At 45.2% G+C, this 19,471-nt stretch overlaps 1 protein-coding gene and 1 long non-coding RNA gene across 2 annotated transcripts in view; one reads left to right on the top strand and one right to left on the bottom strand.

Annotated features, from left to right (window-relative positions):
* Positions 1-535: 535 nt before the first annotated feature.
* The window catches only part of LOC110499243 (tektin-3), a 31,690-nt gene continuing 12,754 nt past the window's right edge, over positions 536-19,471 (bottom strand). The window contains exons 6-8 of the mRNA XM_021576250.3: positions 17,626-17,848; positions 4,269-4,423; positions 536-4,134 (exon numbers count right to left, since the gene is read on the bottom strand). Of these exons, the coding sequence (XP_021431925.2) occupies positions 3,918-4,134; positions 4,269-4,423; positions 17,626-17,848 (595 nt within the window). The 3' untranslated portion in view covers positions 536-3,917. The remainder of the gene's footprint in view (positions 4,135-4,268; positions 4,424-17,625; positions 17,849-19,471) is intronic.
* LOC149974312 (uncharacterized) lies at positions 4,131-11,011 on the top strand. The gene is made up of 2 exons (XR_016489289.1): positions 4,131-5,003; positions 10,553-11,011. It is a non-coding gene; the product is annotated as an uncharacterized LOC149974312 (long non-coding RNA).

Below are 19,471 nucleotides of genomic sequence, written 5' to 3'. Positions count from 1 at the left end.
GAAAGGAGACTCTCGAACAAAGCTCATCCATCTTATTCTCTAATGACTGGACATTTGCCAATAGAACGGAGGAGAGTGCTGGTCGATTTTCTCTTTGTCAGTCTCACCAGGATGCTGGCTCGTCTACTGCCTCTACGCCTGCTGCGTTTTGGCAGCCCATAAAACAAAGGAATGCAATCCGGTATGAACAAGGGAACAGCTGAGTCGGAGTCGGATTTGAAGTCGAAATCGAGGTTAGTTACTGCCGATTTGACATCCAGAAGTGCTTGGCGTTCATATGAGGTAATAGTATGAACTTTCTGTACAAAAAAGTAAAGATACCAATGAAAAAAAACTCTCTAAATAGCAAAGTTGGGTTGGAACTCGTAAGATGTCGCTCTTCTCCATCGGACTTGAGCAAGACTGACAGTCCTTAGTTGAACCTAAGGTTGTGTCGGAGGTTAGAGTGTTAAAGTAGCAGGGTTGGGTTGGGTCAGAGGAGGAAATGTGTTAATGGTTAGTTCAGGCGCTCAATGGAGTTAAATGGAAATCAATATTGTTCATCAAATCAAATTTTATTTGTCACATACACATGTTTAGCAGATGTTATTGCGGGTGTAGCGAAATGCTTGTGTTTCTAGCTCCAATAGTGCAGTCCTATCTAACAATTCACAACAATACACACAATACACACAACCTAAATGTAAAAGAATGGAATTAAGGAATATTTACGTAAATATTAGGATGAGCAATGTCAGAGTGTCATAGACTAAATACAGTAGAATAGAATACAGCATGTACAGTGGTTCTTCCTTTAAAAGTTGAGGCGTGCTGCAGCACAGCTTGCAGGGTGCCACAGAATTCTATGGCACATTATTTAAGTGTCAGCCATTGTTGCCAGAATGATGCAATTTACCACAATCTGCCACCATCTACCACAAACGGTCACTGCATAAGCTCAAAACATTTAAAGGAAGAACCACTGTACATATGAGATGAGTAAAGCAAAAAATATGTAAACATTTTTAAAGTGACTAATGTTTAACAGTCTGATGGCTGTTTAACAGTCTGATGGCCTTGAGATAGAAGCGGGATTTCAGTCTCTCGGTCCCAGGTTTGATGCACCAGTACCGACCTCGCCTTCTGGATGGTCGCGGGTTGAACAGGCAGTGGCTCTGGTGGTTGTTGTCCTTGATGATCTTTATGGCCTTCCTGTTACATTGTGTGGTGTAGGTGTCCTGGAGGGCAGGTAGTTTGCCCCCGGTGATCCATTGGGCAGACCGCACCACCCTCTGCAGAGCCCTGCGGTTGCGGGCGGTGCAGTTGCCGTATCAGGCGGTGATACAGCCCGACAGGATGCTCTCAATTGTGCATCTGTAAATGTTTGTGAGGATTTGATGTGCCAAGCTAAATTTCTTCGGCCTCCTGAGGTTGAAAAGATGCTGTTTGCTCCTTCTTCACCACACTGTCTGTTTGGGGGGACCATTTCAGATTGTCAGTGATGTGTATGCTGAGGAACTTGAAGCTTTCCACCTGCTCCACTGCGGCCCCGTCGATGTGGATAGGGGGCTGCTCCCTCTGCTGTTTCCGGAAGTTCACGATCAGCTCCTTTGTTTTGTCGACATTGAGTGAGGTTATTTTTCTGCCACCACACTCCCAGGGACCTCTCCTCCTCTTTGTAGGCTGTCTCGTCATTGTTGAGAATCAGGCCTACTACTGTTGTGTTGTCTGCAAACGTGATGATTGAGTTGGAGGCATGCGTGGCCACGCAGTTATGGGTGAACAGGGAGTACAGGAGGGGGCTGAGCATGCACCCTTCCATCAGGAAGTCCAGGACCCAATTGCACAGGGCGGGGTTCAGACCAAGGGCTCCGAGCATAGTGATGAGCTTGGAGGGTACAATGGTGTTGAATACTAAGCTATAGTCAATGAACAGCAATCTTACATAGGTATTCCTCTTGTCCAGATGGGATAGGGCAGTGTGCAGTGCGATGGCGATTGCATCGTCTGTGGATCTATTGGGGCGGTAAGCAAATTGAAGTGGGTCTAGGGTGTCAGGTAAAGTAGAGGTGATATGATCCTTAACTAGCCTCTCAAAGGACTTCATGATGACAGAAGTGAGTGCTACAGGGTAATGCCTTTCTCTGTGTGTTATTGTATGTGTCTGGAAAACTATTACAGCAATCCATCACAATTCCCAATTTATAGCCCAATTCTGGACTATAAAGACATCAGGAAGAGGATGAGAAGGAGAAGAGGGGAGAAGAGGGGGATAGGTATAATCTATACAGGGAGAAGGAGAAGATGGGTGGATGTACTATATACACAGCTCCACCATTGTGTCAAATTATTTATATACCACCAGTAAAGGCAATCAAATACTAAATTAAGTTGACAATACAATAAATCTCACTCACTGAATGGTTTAAAAATAATGGTATACCAAGCAGCCTGGAAGTAATAAAAAAAATGGCCACCTGTGTCAGTTTCACTTGAACTTTTAGTGTCTTTCCAGGGCCTGAGTTTTCTTTCAAACAGTAGTAAAACCACCACCAGTGAGTGTCAATGGCTCACAAAGGTATCATCCAGGCTAGTTATTGACTCTGACAGATCAGAGGTTGACTAAGTAACCCTCCAGAGGCCTATATATTTGTTCTAGCCTCTCTGCTACAGGAGCTAATCCTGTATGTTTGTTTGGAGATTACTGCCACATCTGCTGCCCGCCCAGAACCACTGTTTGGTTTCCATGGACTGTCAGACCAATAGGGCTGTCCCCTAACCTGAGTCCCAGACCTGATAATATATTGTCGTGATAATGTTCCACCATAGACTTAGATAGAAATCACATCATTGTATCTGTCCCATTATGGCATATGTTAGAGCATGCGCCATTGAGGCTATCTACATTTTGGAAGTAATCAATGTTTTTCTTCTACTACATATATGAGTTGGCAAACAAACTGAAATGGTATATACTGCCACCGGTAGTGTGTTGTTTGAAAAGGTATAAAGCCAAAGTTAGCGATTTACTGCCACCTGCAGTCATGGAATGTTTACTCACAAGTAAAATTAATTGGCTGATCTCTCCTGATGACCTGGACAACATTATTTAATCATTCCTTAACCTAAAGGAAGTCACACCCAGTTGACGACTCCCAAATGGTGAACGTCCTCAATGGCGGTGCTCATGCTAAATCAAGCTTTTGTGCACTAGAGTCCTCTATCATTCTCTATTGCCAAGCCACGCCCATCTGACTATTACTGCTCTGATCTGGTTCCTCAGCGTAGGAAGAACCAGGCCAGAGCAGTATAGCGCAGATTGGCTTGGCTGGAACCATGCTAGAAAGGAAAATGTGAAAAGCGGAGCCAGAATAGTATAGGTCAGGTCAGTACAATAGCATGGAAAGGATATGCGTTTCCCTATCCCTATATGATGCTCATTGCTATAGGATCCAGGAGTTTTCCCTTGTGCAATGCTCTTGACCAGGAAACATTCTGGGCCTTAGTTAGTGTGTACAGTACTTTGTCATTGCTCAAGTGTAGCCCACCACTCTTATGGTATACATAAGTGGAGGCTGCTGAGGGGAGGACGGCTCATAGTAATGTCTGGAACAGAGCAAATGGAATGGCATCAAAAACATGGAAACAATGTGTTGGATTTATTTGATACCATTCCACCAATTCCGCTCCATTCATTACCAAGAGCCCGTCCTCCACAATTAAGGTACCACCAACCTCCTGTGGTATACATGTACAGTGCATTCGGGAGGTATTCAGACCCCTTCCCTTTTTCCACATTGTTACGTTATTCTAAAATGTATACAGCCTTATTCTAAAATGGATTAAATGTTTTTGAAAAAACATTTAATCCATTTTAGAATAAGGCTGTAAAAGTCAAGGGGTCTGAATACTTTCCGAATGCACTGTATGTGATGGCTTTAGGTGTATCCCACCAGGCGTGGGGTGCTGGGGAAGCTCTTCCTTATGCCCATGCACTTCTCCTGATCCAGGAACAAGGAGTTAGCCTTGATGGAGAGGTCATGCTCCAGGGCAGCCTTGGTCTTCACCAGCTTCTGCAGGGTGTTCTCTGCCTCCATCAGTCTCTCACGCAGCTTGTGGATGGTGTCCTCTATCTCCCTCACTTCTCCCACCAGTCTGGAAATAGGGAGTGGGATAGGGACAAGACAAACAGAGGAGAAGAGGTCAATGGCAGAGAAGGAAGGGAATGTACGTGTAAAACGTCCTCATTTTACAGGCTATAAAATACCCACAACATGTTCGAGCCCTACCTGTGGTGTGGGTTGTCCCTGCAGAGCTCCACGTTGGGCCTGCGTGTCCTCTCGTCCAGCCTGGTCTGGGCCACCTTCAGGGGGCATTCCTTGTCCCTCAGAGCCTTCTTCAGGCTCTCTATCAGCATCTCTGTCTGGAAGATTTCCTGGAGGGTCTGCCAGTAGAAACAGGCGAGAGGGATGGTGAGACGATCCAGGGAGTAAGGTAAGTGGTCAGGAATGGAGCAGTTCTAGCGTTTGAAATGGCGCTGTTACAACCAGTTTACAAACGGAACTGTCTATAATGCTATGGACGTCATTGCAACCAGTTTTGCCTGCTGTGTAAGGGTTTGAGGTAAAGAGTTCTAGGAAACTCAAAGAACTTGTTTATTTACACCACACTGTTAGGTGATGTGAAATGTATAGTACAGATGCAGGTGTCTAAAAAGCAAAACTAACACCAACTGTAACTGTAGATCAAATCAGATTAACAATGTACTGTACAGTACTTTCCTCCTTCTCATCCCACCATCATATTATCATGTTATCTCATTCCCCTGAATCACTCAACCAATCCTCAGAACCATCCCTGGCTGACTGACTGGCTGAGTGGCGTTATTAAAGACTGTGTGCCTCACATCATAGCTGCTGTCAATGGATAAACCCAGAGAACAGCTGAGGTGGATAGAGCCCTGCAACATCCAATTAACCGTTCGACAACAATGGGCTCCAGTGTCTACTACTCCACTACCAAGGGTATGTATCAGTGGAAAGTGTTGAACACAGGCAATGCAAGATAAATCTATTTTTGGTGTCCTTCTTTTGACAAGACTATTTTGCCTAGCAGTAACAAAGTTTGGTGAATTAGTTTGCATGCCTGGGTTCCATAACAAAATTACAGTAAAAATAAGGCCTAGACCAGTGAAGAGGGTGATCACTCCACCAAACTCACATGTCTCTGCCCATCAAACGCTGATCTTGTGAGACCCAAGTAAAAGGGGCTGAAAGGAGTTGTATTTTTCTCCTCATTGAACAGTAAAAGCAATGTGATAGGATTAAACCTTTGTTTTCCATTATCATGAAAGATGTCAGGTGAAAATGCAATAGACCCTTGAATAGTTTGTTTACAACCCTGGAGAAAAAAATTTGCATAGACCAGCATAGGCTGGTGACCAGCCTTCGTTGCGTTTTCGCTAGTGATGGAAAACCGAGGCTGTCTGAAGACTTCGAGGCTTTCACCAAATTGTTCCGAAAAACAGTTCATTACTCAGAGCGTCATTATCTGTTCACAATGCACATGAGTGACATTTGCCGTTCAACAATAAATAGCAGCCTGTGACTTTCAGATAGACATTTTTTTTCTCCACTGTTTTCATCAAAATTCCATGGCGCAGCAGTAAGTTATTGACTTTCGTAACCTATAATCAGTTGGAATACCAGGTTTGCATGCATCATGCTTAACTTTTTTTGCCTTGAAGTTGACTATTTTTCAAAAACAGAATTTATGGCATTATTTAGCATGCTTAACACAGAAGCGTATACTATACTAAATGAAACAAATGATTTTAACAACAGTGTGGTTTCACATAAAACAATTTTCAAAATAGTGTGCCTTCAACAGGATTCGACATCATACCCTCATTCCCCTGAGTATTCCATTGTCGACATGCTAAGCTACTGTACCAGTCGGATGAAACTTTTTGTACAAAATCCCAAACTTTTTATAGTCCCGTACCCCTTCAAACATTCAAACTCCAGCTGCGTACCCTGCGTACCCTGCGTATCATTGTAAGCCTGCCACACACACACACACTATACAATATATTTATTAAACATAAGAATGTGTGTGAATTTTTATCACAACCCTGCTTGTGGGAAGTGACAAAGAGCTCTTATAGGACCAGGGCACAAATAATAATATAATAATAATCAATCATTTTGCTCTTTATTTAACCATCTTACATATAAAACATTATGTCTTCATCTAAAATTGTGAATAACTCACCACTGGTTAATTAGAAGGGTGTAATTGAAAGAATGCACATAACTCTGCAATATTGGGTTATATTGGAGAGAGTCTCAGTCTTAAATAATTTTCCACACAGTCTGTGCCTGTATTTAGTTTTCCTGCTAGCGAGGGCCAAGAATCCACTCTCACATAGGTACGTAGTTGCAAAGGGCATCAATGTGTTAACAGCGCGATTTTCCAAGGCAGGATACTCTGAGCGCAGCCCAATCCAAAAATATGGCAGTGGCTTCTGATTAAATTCAATTTTCACAGAACGTTTGCTGCAATTTCGATGAGGCTCTCTTCATCAGATATCGGTAAGTGAACTGGAGGCAGGACATGAAATGGATAATGAATCCATTTGTTTGAGTCATCCATTTTGGGAAAGCACCTGCATAATTGCGCACCCAACTCACTCAGGTGCTTCACTATATCAAATTTGACATTGCCCGCAAGATTGAGTTTATTTGCACACAAAAAATACAATGATGGAAAGACCTGTGTGTTGTCCTTGTTAATGCAGACAGAGAAGAGCTACAATTTCTTAATCATAGCCTCAGTTTTGTCCCGCACATTGAATACAGTTGTGGAGAGTCCCTGTAATCCTAGATTCAGATCATTCAGGTGAGAAAAAACATCACCCAGATAGGCCAGTCAGTGTGAGAAACTCATCATCATGCAAGCGGTCGGACAAGTGAAAATGATGGTCAGTAAAGAAAACTTTAAACTTGTCTCTCTATTCAAAAAAACATTTTAATACTTTGCCCCTTAACAACCAACACACTTCTGTATGTTGTAAAAGCATTACATGGTCACTGCCCATATCATTGCATAGTGCAGAAAATACAACAGAGTTCAGTGGCCTTGCTTTAACAAAGTTAACCATTTTCACTGTAGTGTCCAAAACGTCTTTCAAGCTGTCAGGCATTCCCTTGGCAACAAGAGCCTCTCGATGTACGCTGCAGTGTACCCAAGTGGCGTCAGGAGCAACTGCTTGCACACGCGTTACCACTCCACTATGTCTCCCTGTCATGGCTTTTGCACCATCAGTACAGATACCAACACATCTTGACCACCAAAATCCATTTGATGTCACAAAGCTATCCAGTACTTTAAAAATAATTGAAGAATTAAGTCCTCCACAATAGTATGGGGCTTGCCTGTCCTAGCCACTCAGTAGCTCACCATATAAGACGCTACTAGCCCCTTCTTATTAATGGTATCTGTTGCTTTTATACATGACTTACTACTCGAAAGTCATCTTAATTCTCTTATTTTTCAAATTGGCATGTTTTGTTTCAAAATGTCTGTGCAAGAGTGAAGGTTTCATTGAGTTGTGAGAGTGCTTTTGTGGCTGAGGAAAGGCACTACTCCCAATATAAGTGAACCCCAAATCAATGTAGTTCTCATCATATTTGTGCCTCTTGTATGGTCCAGGTGCAGGTGTAGTACTGCTGGTATGTGTCTCTATGGACGCGGGCCTTATTTTTTTTCTTCCAATTATCAATTTTCGCGCAAACGGAATGAGCAGCAGCTATGTTTCGCTACATACTGACCATTAGTGGAATTCCCGCGAGATGGTAATGGTTCATGTGATTGGATGTTAATTATTTGACTAGGCTACCTGTATTTGACGTTGTGTTGTTATTTCACTTCAACACTAGATGGTTTAATTGTATTTTTGACAGTGAAACGAGGCGAGAAAAAAAAACTGCCCCAGATGTATAGCCCCTTTGGAAAACATAAATGGACTGTTTGAAAATGTGAAGATTTTTTTATTTCTTTTTTAAAATACAAAATAAGTTTAATTTTTTAAAATGTGAATCACATTTTATTTGGCGTACCCCGACGGCAATGCGCGTACACCTGAGGGGAATACCTGATCTACACTGATTGATGTGGATTTAACAAGTGACATCAGTTCACGGGCAGTGCAAGCATATTTATGTTTGGGAGAAAGTAAATGCAAAACATTATTGAATTCAAATTATCTGTTTACAGATCCATAGCAATTTGTTATTATTTTTGTGTTTCAGAAACGATCAGATACAGCAAATGTCATTGAAAAAAACATTCTGTTAACACTGCTAAAGACATTTGATCAAGTTTACCATTTATAATTCCCTTTGATGGTAATATGGCAGTGGCATCTTATTATTTTGGCCTAACATCTCTTTATTTTGGCCTAATTCCAATACTTACAAAGTAGACAGCAAATAAGGGTGTTATTGTCACCATAAAAGGTGACAATTCAGGCAGAGTTATAATGCTCCTTCACATTTGCACAGTTTTACATCAGGTTTTTTGTATTTTATTAGCTGTTGCGAAAGCAGCAGCTACTTTTTCTGGGGTCCACACAAAACATGAAACATTAAGAGACAAGAATAGCTCAAGGACAGAACTACATACATGTTAAAAGTCTCACATAGCCTACATATCAATACATACACACAAAATATATAGGTAAATTAGGGGAGAGGCTTTGTGCCGTGAGGTGTTGCTTTATGTTGTTTTTTTTTAAACCAGGTTTGCTGTTCATTTGAGCAATATGAGATGTATGGGAGTTTTACGTGATAATGGCTCCATATAATACTGTACGCTTTCTTGAATTTGTTCTGGATTTGGGGACTGTAAAAAGACCCCTAGTGGCATGTCTGGTGGGGTAAGTGTGTGTCAGAGCTGTATGTAAGTTGGCTATGCAAACAATTTGGAATTTGAAACACATTCACATGTCTTATAAAAAGAAGTGATGCAGTCAGTCTCTCCTCAACTTTTAGCCAAGAGAGACTGGCATGCATAGTATGCACATTTGATTACAATGTAAGACGTGCCGCTCTGTTCTGGGCCAGCTGCAGTTTAACTAGGTCTTTCTTTGCAGCACTTGACTACATGACTGGACAATAGTCAAGATAAGACAAAACTAGAGGACAGTATGACTCAACATAGCAGAGCATCTCTTTATTATGGACAGACCTATTCCCCATCTTAACAACCATTGAATCTACAGTATATGTTTTTACCACGACTCCATAACTTGTTCAACATTATCAGGTTCAGCTGAGGTTAGGGTTAGAGTTTAGGGAATGATTTGCACCACATATAATGACTTAGTTTTAGTTTATTACTGGACACCCATTCCAAACTGACAGTAACTCCTTGTAAAGGGTTTTAATGTCTTCATTAGCTGTGGTTGCTGACATGTATATGGTTGAATCATCAGCATACAAGGACACACAAGCTGTGTTTAATGCAAGTGGTAGGTCATTGGTAAAAATATAATAGTTGAGGACCTAGAGAGCTGCCCGGTGGTACACCACACCCTACATGTTTGACATTGGAGACGATTCCATGAAATAAAACTGAGTTTGATTAGATAGATAGCTAGGAGTCAACAATATGGCAGAGGTTGAAAAGCCATAAAACTATGAAATACTGTAACACATATGGAATCATGTAGTAACCAAAAAAGTGTTAAACAAATTAAAATATTTATATTTTATATTTGAGATCCTTGAAAGTAGCCACACTCTGCGTTGATGACAAGTTTGCACACTCTTGTGATTCTCTAAACCAGCTTCAATAGGTAGTCACTTGGAATGCTTTTCTATTAACAGGTGTGCCTTGCTAAAGGTTCATTTGAGAAATGTTGTTTCTTTTTTAATATATTTAAGCAATCAGTTATGCTGTAACAAGGTAGGGTGGTATACAGAAGATAGCCCTATTTGATAAAACACCAAGTCCATATTGTGGCAAGAACAGCTCAAATAAGCAAAGAGAAACAACAGTCCATCATTATTAAGACATGAAGGTCAGTCAATTTTAAAGATTCCTCAAGTGCAGTCGCAAAAACCACCAAGTGCTATGGTGAAACTGGCTCTCATGAGGACCGCCATAGGAAAGGAAGACCCAGAGTTACCTCTGCTGCAGAGGATAAGTTCATTAGAGATTCCAGCCTCAGAAATTGCAGACCAAATAAATGCTTCAGAGTTAGAGTAACAGACACATTTCAATATCATCTTTTCTGAGGAGACTGCGTGAATCAGGCCTTCATGGTTGAAATGCTGCAAAGAAACACCTACTAAAGGACACCAATAAGAAGAAGAGATTGCTTTGTCCAAGAAACACTAGCAATGGACATTAGACCGGTGGAAATCTGTCAAAATTTGACAGAGGAGAATTTGTGATGGTGTGGGGGTGCTTTGCTGGTGACACTAAGTGATTTATTTAAAATTCATGGAACACTTTACCAGCATGGCTACCACAGCATTCTGCAACAATATAATTTGTTTTTCAACAGGATAATGACCCAACACACCTCCCGGCTGTCTAAGGGCTATTTGACCAAGAAGGAGAGTGATGGAGTGCTGCATCAGATGACCTGGCCTCCACAATCACCCAACCTCAACCCATTTGAACTGGTTTGGGATGAGTTGCACCACAGAGTGAAGGAAAAGCATCCAACAAGTTTTCAGCATATGTGGGAACTCCTTCAAGACTGTTGTAAAAACATCCCAGTTGAAGCTGGTTGTGAGAATGCCAAGAGTGTGCAAAGCTATCATCAAGGCAATGGGTGGCTACTTTGAAGAATCTAAAATATATTTTGATTTGTTTAACACTATTATTCTACAATGCAGAAATAGTAAAAGTAAAGAAAAACCCTTGAATGAGTAGGTGTGTCCAAACTTTTGAATGGTACTGTATGTAAATTTGATATTTCTGAATTAGATTTTCAATAAAATAGCAAAAATGTCTAAAATCTTGTTTTCAATTTGTCCAATTCAAGACCATGATGGTAATTTTGTCAAATCCCCACAACAATAAGAGTTCAAAATGTCCAGTATTTCTGTGTTCATATTTCAGAGCAACATATGGATTCTTTAGACATTCAGAATAGTGAATAAATGCAGGCTGAGGGAGAATAGAGCCACTATACAAATGATTACTAACCCAAACACAGTGGAGCACAATACGCCTTCTACACCTTCAGAGAAGGGCTAAGGATTTATAAAATAATGATTATAATAACATAATGATAATGATATTATTATTTTCAATTAAGTTCTGATTTAATCCCTTCAGTTTCAGTTAATAATCTCTTTGAAAATAACGTGTGTGTGTGTGTGAAACATTGTTGCATTTAAAGTGGAAGCAACAGCACTTTAGCAACATGAAATCTTATTAAAATTTGTTCATATACACCCCCAGGAAGAATGTGACACTTAAAAAAAAAAAGAATTCTGACAGCATTATTTTGGTGAACACATTCGCCAAAAGCCACAATACAGACCTGAATGGATTTCTGCAAATATGGAAACACCACAGGTGTCACGAACCTCGCCGAGGATGGTGCCTCTTCCTGTTCGGGCGGTGCTCGGCGGTCGTCGTCACCGGCCTATTAGCTGCCATCGATTCCCTTTCCGTTTGTTTTGGGTTATTGGTTAATTGGGTACACCTGTTTTGTATTAGGATTTGTTTGTAGGGTATTTAGGGGCACTAGGCCCGCTGGGTATTTGTGCGGGCTTGTTTTTGTTACTCTGTGTTTTGATGGTGTGATTTTTTCCTGTATTTATTCTCCGGACTGTTTAGTCCTGTTGTTTTTGACTGGCAACTTATTTTACGCCCTGTGTGTTGGCGTGACTGTTTTTGTTGCGCTGGGGAATAAATGTGAAGATACGACTGAACCCTGCTCTCTGCGCCTGATTCCAACCACCACACCTAGTAGATCGTAACAGAAGCCCGCACCTTCGAAATGGAGTCAGCAGGAGCAGCGACCACTCCTCTCCCCACTATGGAGGAGCGCGTTCATCACCACACAGCTGTCCTCCATCGGATTGGTACCGCGATGGACCAGATGATGGAGAGGATGGAACGATGGGAGAGGAGTGGTCTCCCGACGTCTACCCCAGCTCCCCCACTGCCGACACCACCTACTCCACCTACGTCGTCCTCTGGGTCCGGCGCACTACGTCTCTCCCCCCCGAGGGAGTACGATGGAGCGGCTGCTGGGTGCCGGGGATTTTTGCTCCAGCTGGAGCTCTACCTGGCTACTGTGCGTCCGGCTCCCTCGGGTGAGGAGAGTGTGAGCCTCCTCGTCTCCTGTTTAACGGGCAGGGCCCTGGATTGGGCTAACGCAGTCTGGAACAGTCCAGACTCGGCTCGGGACAACTACCTGGAGTTCACCCGCCGTTTCCGAGCAGTGTTCGATCATCCACCAGAGGGTAAAGCGGCGGGTGAGCGACTGTTCCACCTCAGACAGGAGACGAGGAGCGCACAGGACTTCGCGTTGGAGTTTAGGACCCTAGCTGCTGGTGCTGGGTGGAATGACAGGGCCCTGATGGACCATTACCGGTGTAGTCTCCGGGAGGACGTCCGCCGGGAGCTGGCTTGCAGGGACACAACTCTCTCCCTGGATGAACTAATAGACATGTCTATTCGATTGGACAACCTGCTAGCTGCCCGCGGGCGTTCAGAAGGGGTCCTGTTAATTCCACCTTCCAGCTCTCCCACTCCCACTCCGATGGAGTTGGGAGGAGCTGCATCTAGGGGGATCAGAGGGGGCTCCTCCTGCTCCTATTGTGGACGGAGAGGACACACTTCGGACCGGTGTTGGAGGAGTCCTTCTGGGAGTCGAGATGGTCGGCAGAACGCTCCTCGGCCACCCCAGGTGAGTAAGCACCAAACTCACCCAGAGCTCCCTGTTGGTCACATGTTTTTGTTAATTTTTTTCCCTGCATTTTTCCCCTCTCTTCAGCATAAGGCGCTAGTCGATTCAGGCGCAGCTGTGAGTTTTATGGATCGTGGACTCGCCTGTAAATTGGGTATTCCGTTAGTGCAGATAGACCCACCTGTCCCCGTGCACTCCTTAGATAGCCGACCGCTAGGGTCAGGGCTGGTCAGGGAGGCCACGATTCCGCTGGACATGGTAACGCAGGGGAATCATAGGGAGAGGATCAGTTTCTACCTTATTGATTCACCTGGGTTTCCGGTGGTGTTGGGGGTTCCCTGGCTGGCTATTCACAATCCCCTTATTTCCTGGAAACAGGGGGCTCTTAAGGGGTGGTCAGACGAGTGTTCAGAGAGGTGTATAGGAGTTTCCATCGGTGCCACGACGGTGGAGAGTCCAGACCAGGTTTCCACCGTGCGCATTCCCCCAGAATATGCCGATTTGGCTATCGCTTTTAGTAAGAAGAAGGCGACCAAATTACCACCCCATCGACGGTGGGATTGCGTGATAAACCTCCTGGAGAACGCTGCACTTCCCCGGAGTCATGTGTACCCACTGTCACAGGAGGAGACGCTGGCTATGGAAACATATGTCACGGAAGCTCTGAGACAGGGGTACATTCGGCCCTCCATGTCACCCGTCTCCTCGAGTTTTTTTTTTGTGAGGAAAAAGGAGGGAGGTCTGCGTCCGTGCATTGATTATCGAGGTCTCAATTCGATCACAGTGGGTTTTAGTTATCCGCTACCTCTCATCGCTACGGCGGTGGAATCATTCCACGGAGCGCGTTTCTTCACAAAACTGGACCTCAGGAGCGCGTATAATCTGGTGCGTATTCGGGGAGGAGACGAGTGGAAAACAGCGTTTAGTACCACATCAGGCCACTATGAGTACCTCGTCATGCCGTATGGGTTGAAAAATGCTCCAGCCGTCTTTCAATCCTTTGTAGATGAGATTCTCAGGGACTTGCACGGGCAGGGTGTGGTAGTCTATATTGATGACATCTTGATTTATTCTGCCACACGCGCCGCGCATGTTTCCCTGGTGCGCAAGGTTCTTGGGCGACTGCTGGAGCATGACCTATACGTCAAGGCTGAGAAATGTGTGTTCTCCAAACCAGCCGTTTCCTTCTTGGGTTATCGCATTTCCAGCTCGGGGATGATGATGGAGTGTGACCGCGTTAACGCCGTGCGTAATTGGCCGACTCCGACCACGGTAAAGGAGGTGCAGCGGTTTTTAGGGTTTGCCAATTACTACCGGAGGTTTATCCGGGGTTTTGGCCAAGTAGCGGCGCCCATTACCTCACTGCTGAAGGGGGGGCCGGTGCGTTTGCGGTGGTCAGCAGAGGCTGATGGAGCCTTCAACCAGTTGAAGGCACTGTTCACTGGGGCTCCCGTGTTGGCGCATCCGGACCCTTCGTTAGCATTCATAGTGGAGGTGGATGCGTCCGAGGCTGGGGTTGGAGCCGTGCTGTCTCAGCGCTCGGGCACGCCACCGAAGCTCCGTCCCTGCGCTTTCTTTTCGAAGAAGCTGGGTCCGGCAGAGCGGAACTATGATGTGGGGGACCGGGAGTTACTAGCTATGGTAAAGGCCCTGAAGGTGTGGAGACACTGGCTAGAGGGGGCTAAACACCCTTTTCTCATCTGGACTGATCACCGTAATCTGGAGTATATTCGAGCAGCGAGGAGACTGAATCCGCGTCAGGCTAGGTGGGCCATGTTCTTTACACGTTTTAGATTTACGATCTCTTACAGACCAGGTTCCCTCAACACTAAGGCCGACGCGCTGTCCCGTCTCTATGACACCGAGGACCGGTCTATCGAACCCACTCCCATCCTCCCAGCTTCTCGGCTGGTGGCCCCAGTGGTATGGGAGGTGGACGCGGACATCGAGCGGGCGTTGAGGGTTGAACCTGCGCCTGCACAGTGTCCGACTGGTAGAAGTTACGTACCGCTTGGTGTCCGTGATAAGTTGATTCGGTGGGCTCACACACTACCGTCTGCGGGTCATCCGGGGATCGATAGGACAGTGCGGGGTCTTAGAGGGAAATACTGGTGGCCCACCTTAGCTAGGGATGTGAGGCTCTATGTATCTTCCTGTTCGGTATGCGCCCAGAGTAAGGCTCCTAGGCACCTTCCTAGAGGGAAGTTACAGCCCCTCCCGGTTCCACAACGGCCATGGTCCCATCTCTCGGTAGATTTCCTTACTGATCTTCCCCCATCTCAGGGGAACACTACCGTTTTGGTCGTTGTGGATCGGTTCTCTAAGTCCTGCCGTCTCCTCCCATTGCCTGGTCTCCCTACGGCCCTACAGACTGCAGAGGCTCTTTTTACCCACGTCTTCCGGCACTATGGGGTCCCAGAGGATATCGTCTCCGATCGGGGTCCCCAGTTCACATCTCGGGTTTGGAAGGCGTTTATGGAGCGTCTGGGGATCTCGGTCAGCCTTACCTCTGGTTATCACCCCGAAAGTAATGGGCAGGTGGAGAGAGTAAACCAGGAAGTGGGCAGGTTTCTGAGGTCGTATTGCCAGGACCGGCCAGGAGAATGGGCGAGGTACGTCCCGTGGGCAGAGTTAGCCCAGAATTCTCTTCGGCATTCGTCCACGAAGATGTCACCATTCGAATGTGTACTGGGCTACCAGCCGGTCCTGGCTCCATGGCATCAGAGTCAGACCGAGGCTCCTGCGGTGGAGGAGTGGGTACAGCGCTCTAGAGAGACCTGGCGGGCAGTCCAGGATTCTCTCAGGCAGGCCAGTGAACGGCAGAAGAGAGACGCTGACCGCCACCGCAGTAAGGCCCCGGTGTTCGCACCAGGGGACAGGGTCTGGCTCTCGACCCGAAACCTGCCCCTCCGCCTGCCCTGCCGGAAGCTGGGGCCGCAGTGTGTGGGGCCATTTAAAGTCCTGAGGAGGATAAACGAGGTGTGTTATAGATTGCAACTTCCCTCTTATTATCGTATTAACCCCTCGTTTCATGTGTCTCTCCTCAGGCCGGTGGTAGCTGGTCCCCTACAAGACGGTGAGGTACCGGAGGTCCCTCCACCCCCTCTGGACATCGAGGGGTCCCCGGCGTACACAGTACGAGCTATTCTGGACTCGAGACGCCGGGTGAGGGGCCTGCAGTACCTCGTGGACTGGGAGGGGTACGGTCCAGAGGAGAGGTGCTGGGTACCGGGGAGGGACATTTTAGATCCTTCCCTCTTGAGGGATTTCCATCGCCTCCACCCGGATCGCCCTGCGCCTCGTCCTCCGGGTCGTCCTCGAGGCCGGGGTCGGCGCGCTGCAGGGGCCGCGCGTCAGGGGGGGGGTACTGTCACGAACCTCGCCGAGGATGGTGCCTCTTCCTGTTCGGGCGGTGCTCGGCGGTCGTCGTCACCGGCCTATTAGCTGCCATCGATTCCCTTTCCGTTTGTTTTGGGTTATTGGTTAATTGGGTACACCTGTTTTGTATTAGGATTTGTTTGTAGGGTATTTAGGGGCACTAGGCCCGCTGGGTATTTGTGCGGGCTTGTTTTTGTTACTCTGTGTTTTGATGGTGTGATTTTTTCCTGTATTTATTCTCCGGACTGTTTAGTCCTGTTGTTTTTGACTGGCAACTTATTTTACGCCCTGTGTGTTGGCGTGACTGTTTTTGTTGCGCTGGGGAATAAATGTGAAGATACGACTGAACCCTGCTCTCTGCGCCTGATTCCAACCACCACACCTAGTAGATCGTAACAACAGGAGTCCTCTTACATTTGGAAACTTTACAATCCTATTGATCAAACAACCATGAAAAGGTGGGCTCTCCCTCCCTCAGTTATGCACATCAATAACAACAAGATCAACAACTATTGCTAGCCAGAGCAAGATGAGCAGGAATCTAACGAAGGAACATTAGATAAACACTCTCAAACTTTTTCAGTTAGTTCCCTATCAAAATTGCACTGATAAATGATGGGGAACTGTAGCCTCCTCATCCTTCTGCAGCTTGCCTGCCAATGCATACTTGTCCCAACCAAGCACCCAAGCTAACTGGCTAAAGTTGGCTAGCTGGTTAGCTAGCTACTTCCAAACACAAATGAGAGAACACCTCACTCTGCCATTTTACTCTTTGATGCAGAGCGGATTAGGCTGTTTACATGATATCTAGAGCGTTCTTGACTAACTATTACTTTTCCCCCCTACATTTACTGATACCGGTCATATTCAGCAGGTGTTGCATGTTTGTAAATTTGTAATTTGTTCTGTGCTCTGGCACACTCAAACAATAGTACTCTGTAATCGGAGTAGATAGCATATTTGCATTGCAAATTCACTTTGGCTAACTGTATAGCAGTCTGTCAAGTTCTTGCTAGCTAACCAAATGACACCTGCATCTCTGTGTATAGCCACCGAAAAACACAGCTTGAAATTTATGCTGGTCTATGCTGCTTTTTCAGTAGGAAAATCAATCAAAGACAGCAGTAAAATTTCAGCAATCATCAACTATGGTATGCAGGGAGTTAATAACCCCTTCCTTACTGTCCCCTGGACCTGATGTTGAAGTACAATGATGTTTAACAAGATACACGCAAACTGCATTTCAATGAGTTGAATGGAACTAAACAAAAAAGGAATTAACATGAAAGACGAGCTTGATGGTCATTGGTCAGGTAATGGTCAGTCACCTTAGCCAGGTGTGTCTGCAGGCTGTTCTTGGCGTCGGCGGTCTCTGACATGCGGTTGGTGAAGGCCACGTTGACAGTGTTGAAATGTTTCCACATCTCATTGGACGTGACGTTCAGCAGGATCTCAATAACATCACGCAGCTTGTGGGAAGCCGCCCGCTCGCTCTGGGAGTGAAGGATGTTGTCATCCGTGAACTTTGACCACGAGTCGGGCAGGGAGAGCCTGGTCAAGTGGGTGAGAAATGACAATGGACACAATGGTCAATGAATTGGGATGCCTTTGGAAGGCATGCAGGAGATACACTGGGGTGGATGTAGCTAGAGTTGAATTTGGGATTGGTGCTTTATAGTCAGAGAAAATGTGAAGCACCTGTGTCAATACAATCCGAAGGTGATGACCCCTTCTGCTTTACTTACATATCCAGTCCCGTAGTAGTTTGAATGGGATTAAAGATAATATCATCCCATTTGTGGAAATGCAGTCATTTAAAGGTAGAATAAAGGTAGCAAAATGAGGTTGGGTTGCTACGAGCAGCACCGCAGATATTGAGATGAGCGAGATGAAAGACTTCGCTCTCACATTGTCACACACAGTATCTGCACATGTGCAGAGAAGGGTGTGATTGCCGCCTGCAACTTGGGGCATTCCTGCATGTGGGCGTTCCTGCATGTGGGCATTCCTGCATGTGGGCATTCCTGCATCTGTAGGAACCCCTTTATACCCTTTATACTTCTCCCGGTCCATTTTTAAGCTAGGACTCTGGTAACGTTACACAGGAGGGAGACGGGAGGCAAATGTAAGTAGCTAGCAATCTAGGACACCAATAGACACTATCCTTCTGCCGAGCACTGCCTTCAAGGCAGGTCTGTTAATGTTACAGCAAGGGCAGGTGTTCGGCAGGCGGGGGCGAAGGACACTGGGTACTTGCTAGTTAGCTGGGCCTCCGGTAGTGATGTTATGTTTGATACAGGAGCTCTGAGGCATGTGTCGAAATCACTAAGCAGTGTACTTCGAAGTAGTGTGCCGATGCCTGTATTATTTTATCAGACACACATGATCAAAGCTTAGTTTCATCAAACAACCACCTGATTGGTTTGGTATTGGTTTGGTCGAAGACAAAAAGGCTATGCTCCGCATGCGCTACCGGAGTGTGGGACGTCATCTATAATAATTTGGCTGCTCTAAATTATTTTGACGAGCAGGTGCCACAAGAGTACACTGTGTTGATCAAAGCCTCGTAATGAGCCTATTTTTTGACACGATTGGCTGGAAAACCTCAATCCTTCAGGAAGCTTTGTTTCTCCATCGGAGTACACAGGAGGGGACGACACCGGTAGTTAGCTAGCTAGGACACCGGTAAACCGTGTCTTTTGTCTCCTCCGGCTGTGCTTTCCCACAGTTTTGTTAACGTTACAGCGAGGGCGTCTGTTTATTTATTACATCACTTCCTCACAGCTTTGATAAAGATAGGGTGGCATGTATATCTGTTACATCTGCTATACAATAAATCAACAGATTATACAGTTGAAGTCAGAAGTTTACATACACTTAGGTTGGAGTCATTATAACTCGTTTTTCAAACACTCCACAAATTTCTTGTTTACAAACTATAGTTTTGGCAAGTCGGTTAGGACATCTACTTCGTGCATGACACAAGTCATTTTTCCAACAATTGTTAATAGATAGATTATTTCACTTTTAATTCACTGTATCACAATTCCAGTGGGTCAGAAGTTTACATACACTAAGTTGACTGTGCCTTTAAACAGTTTGGAAAATTCCAGAAAATAATGTCATGGCTATAGAAGCTTCTGATAGGCTAATTGACATAATTTGAGTCAATTG

The sequence above is a fragment of the Oncorhynchus mykiss genome, chromosome 20 (assembly GCF_057628025.1).
Source record: "Oncorhynchus mykiss isolate SJ-2025 chromosome 20, ASM5762802v1, whole genome shotgun sequence".
NCBI lineage: Eukaryota > Metazoa > Chordata > Actinopteri > Salmoniformes > Salmonidae > Oncorhynchus > Oncorhynchus mykiss.
This window is presented reverse-complemented; position numbering and strand designations above follow the sequence as displayed.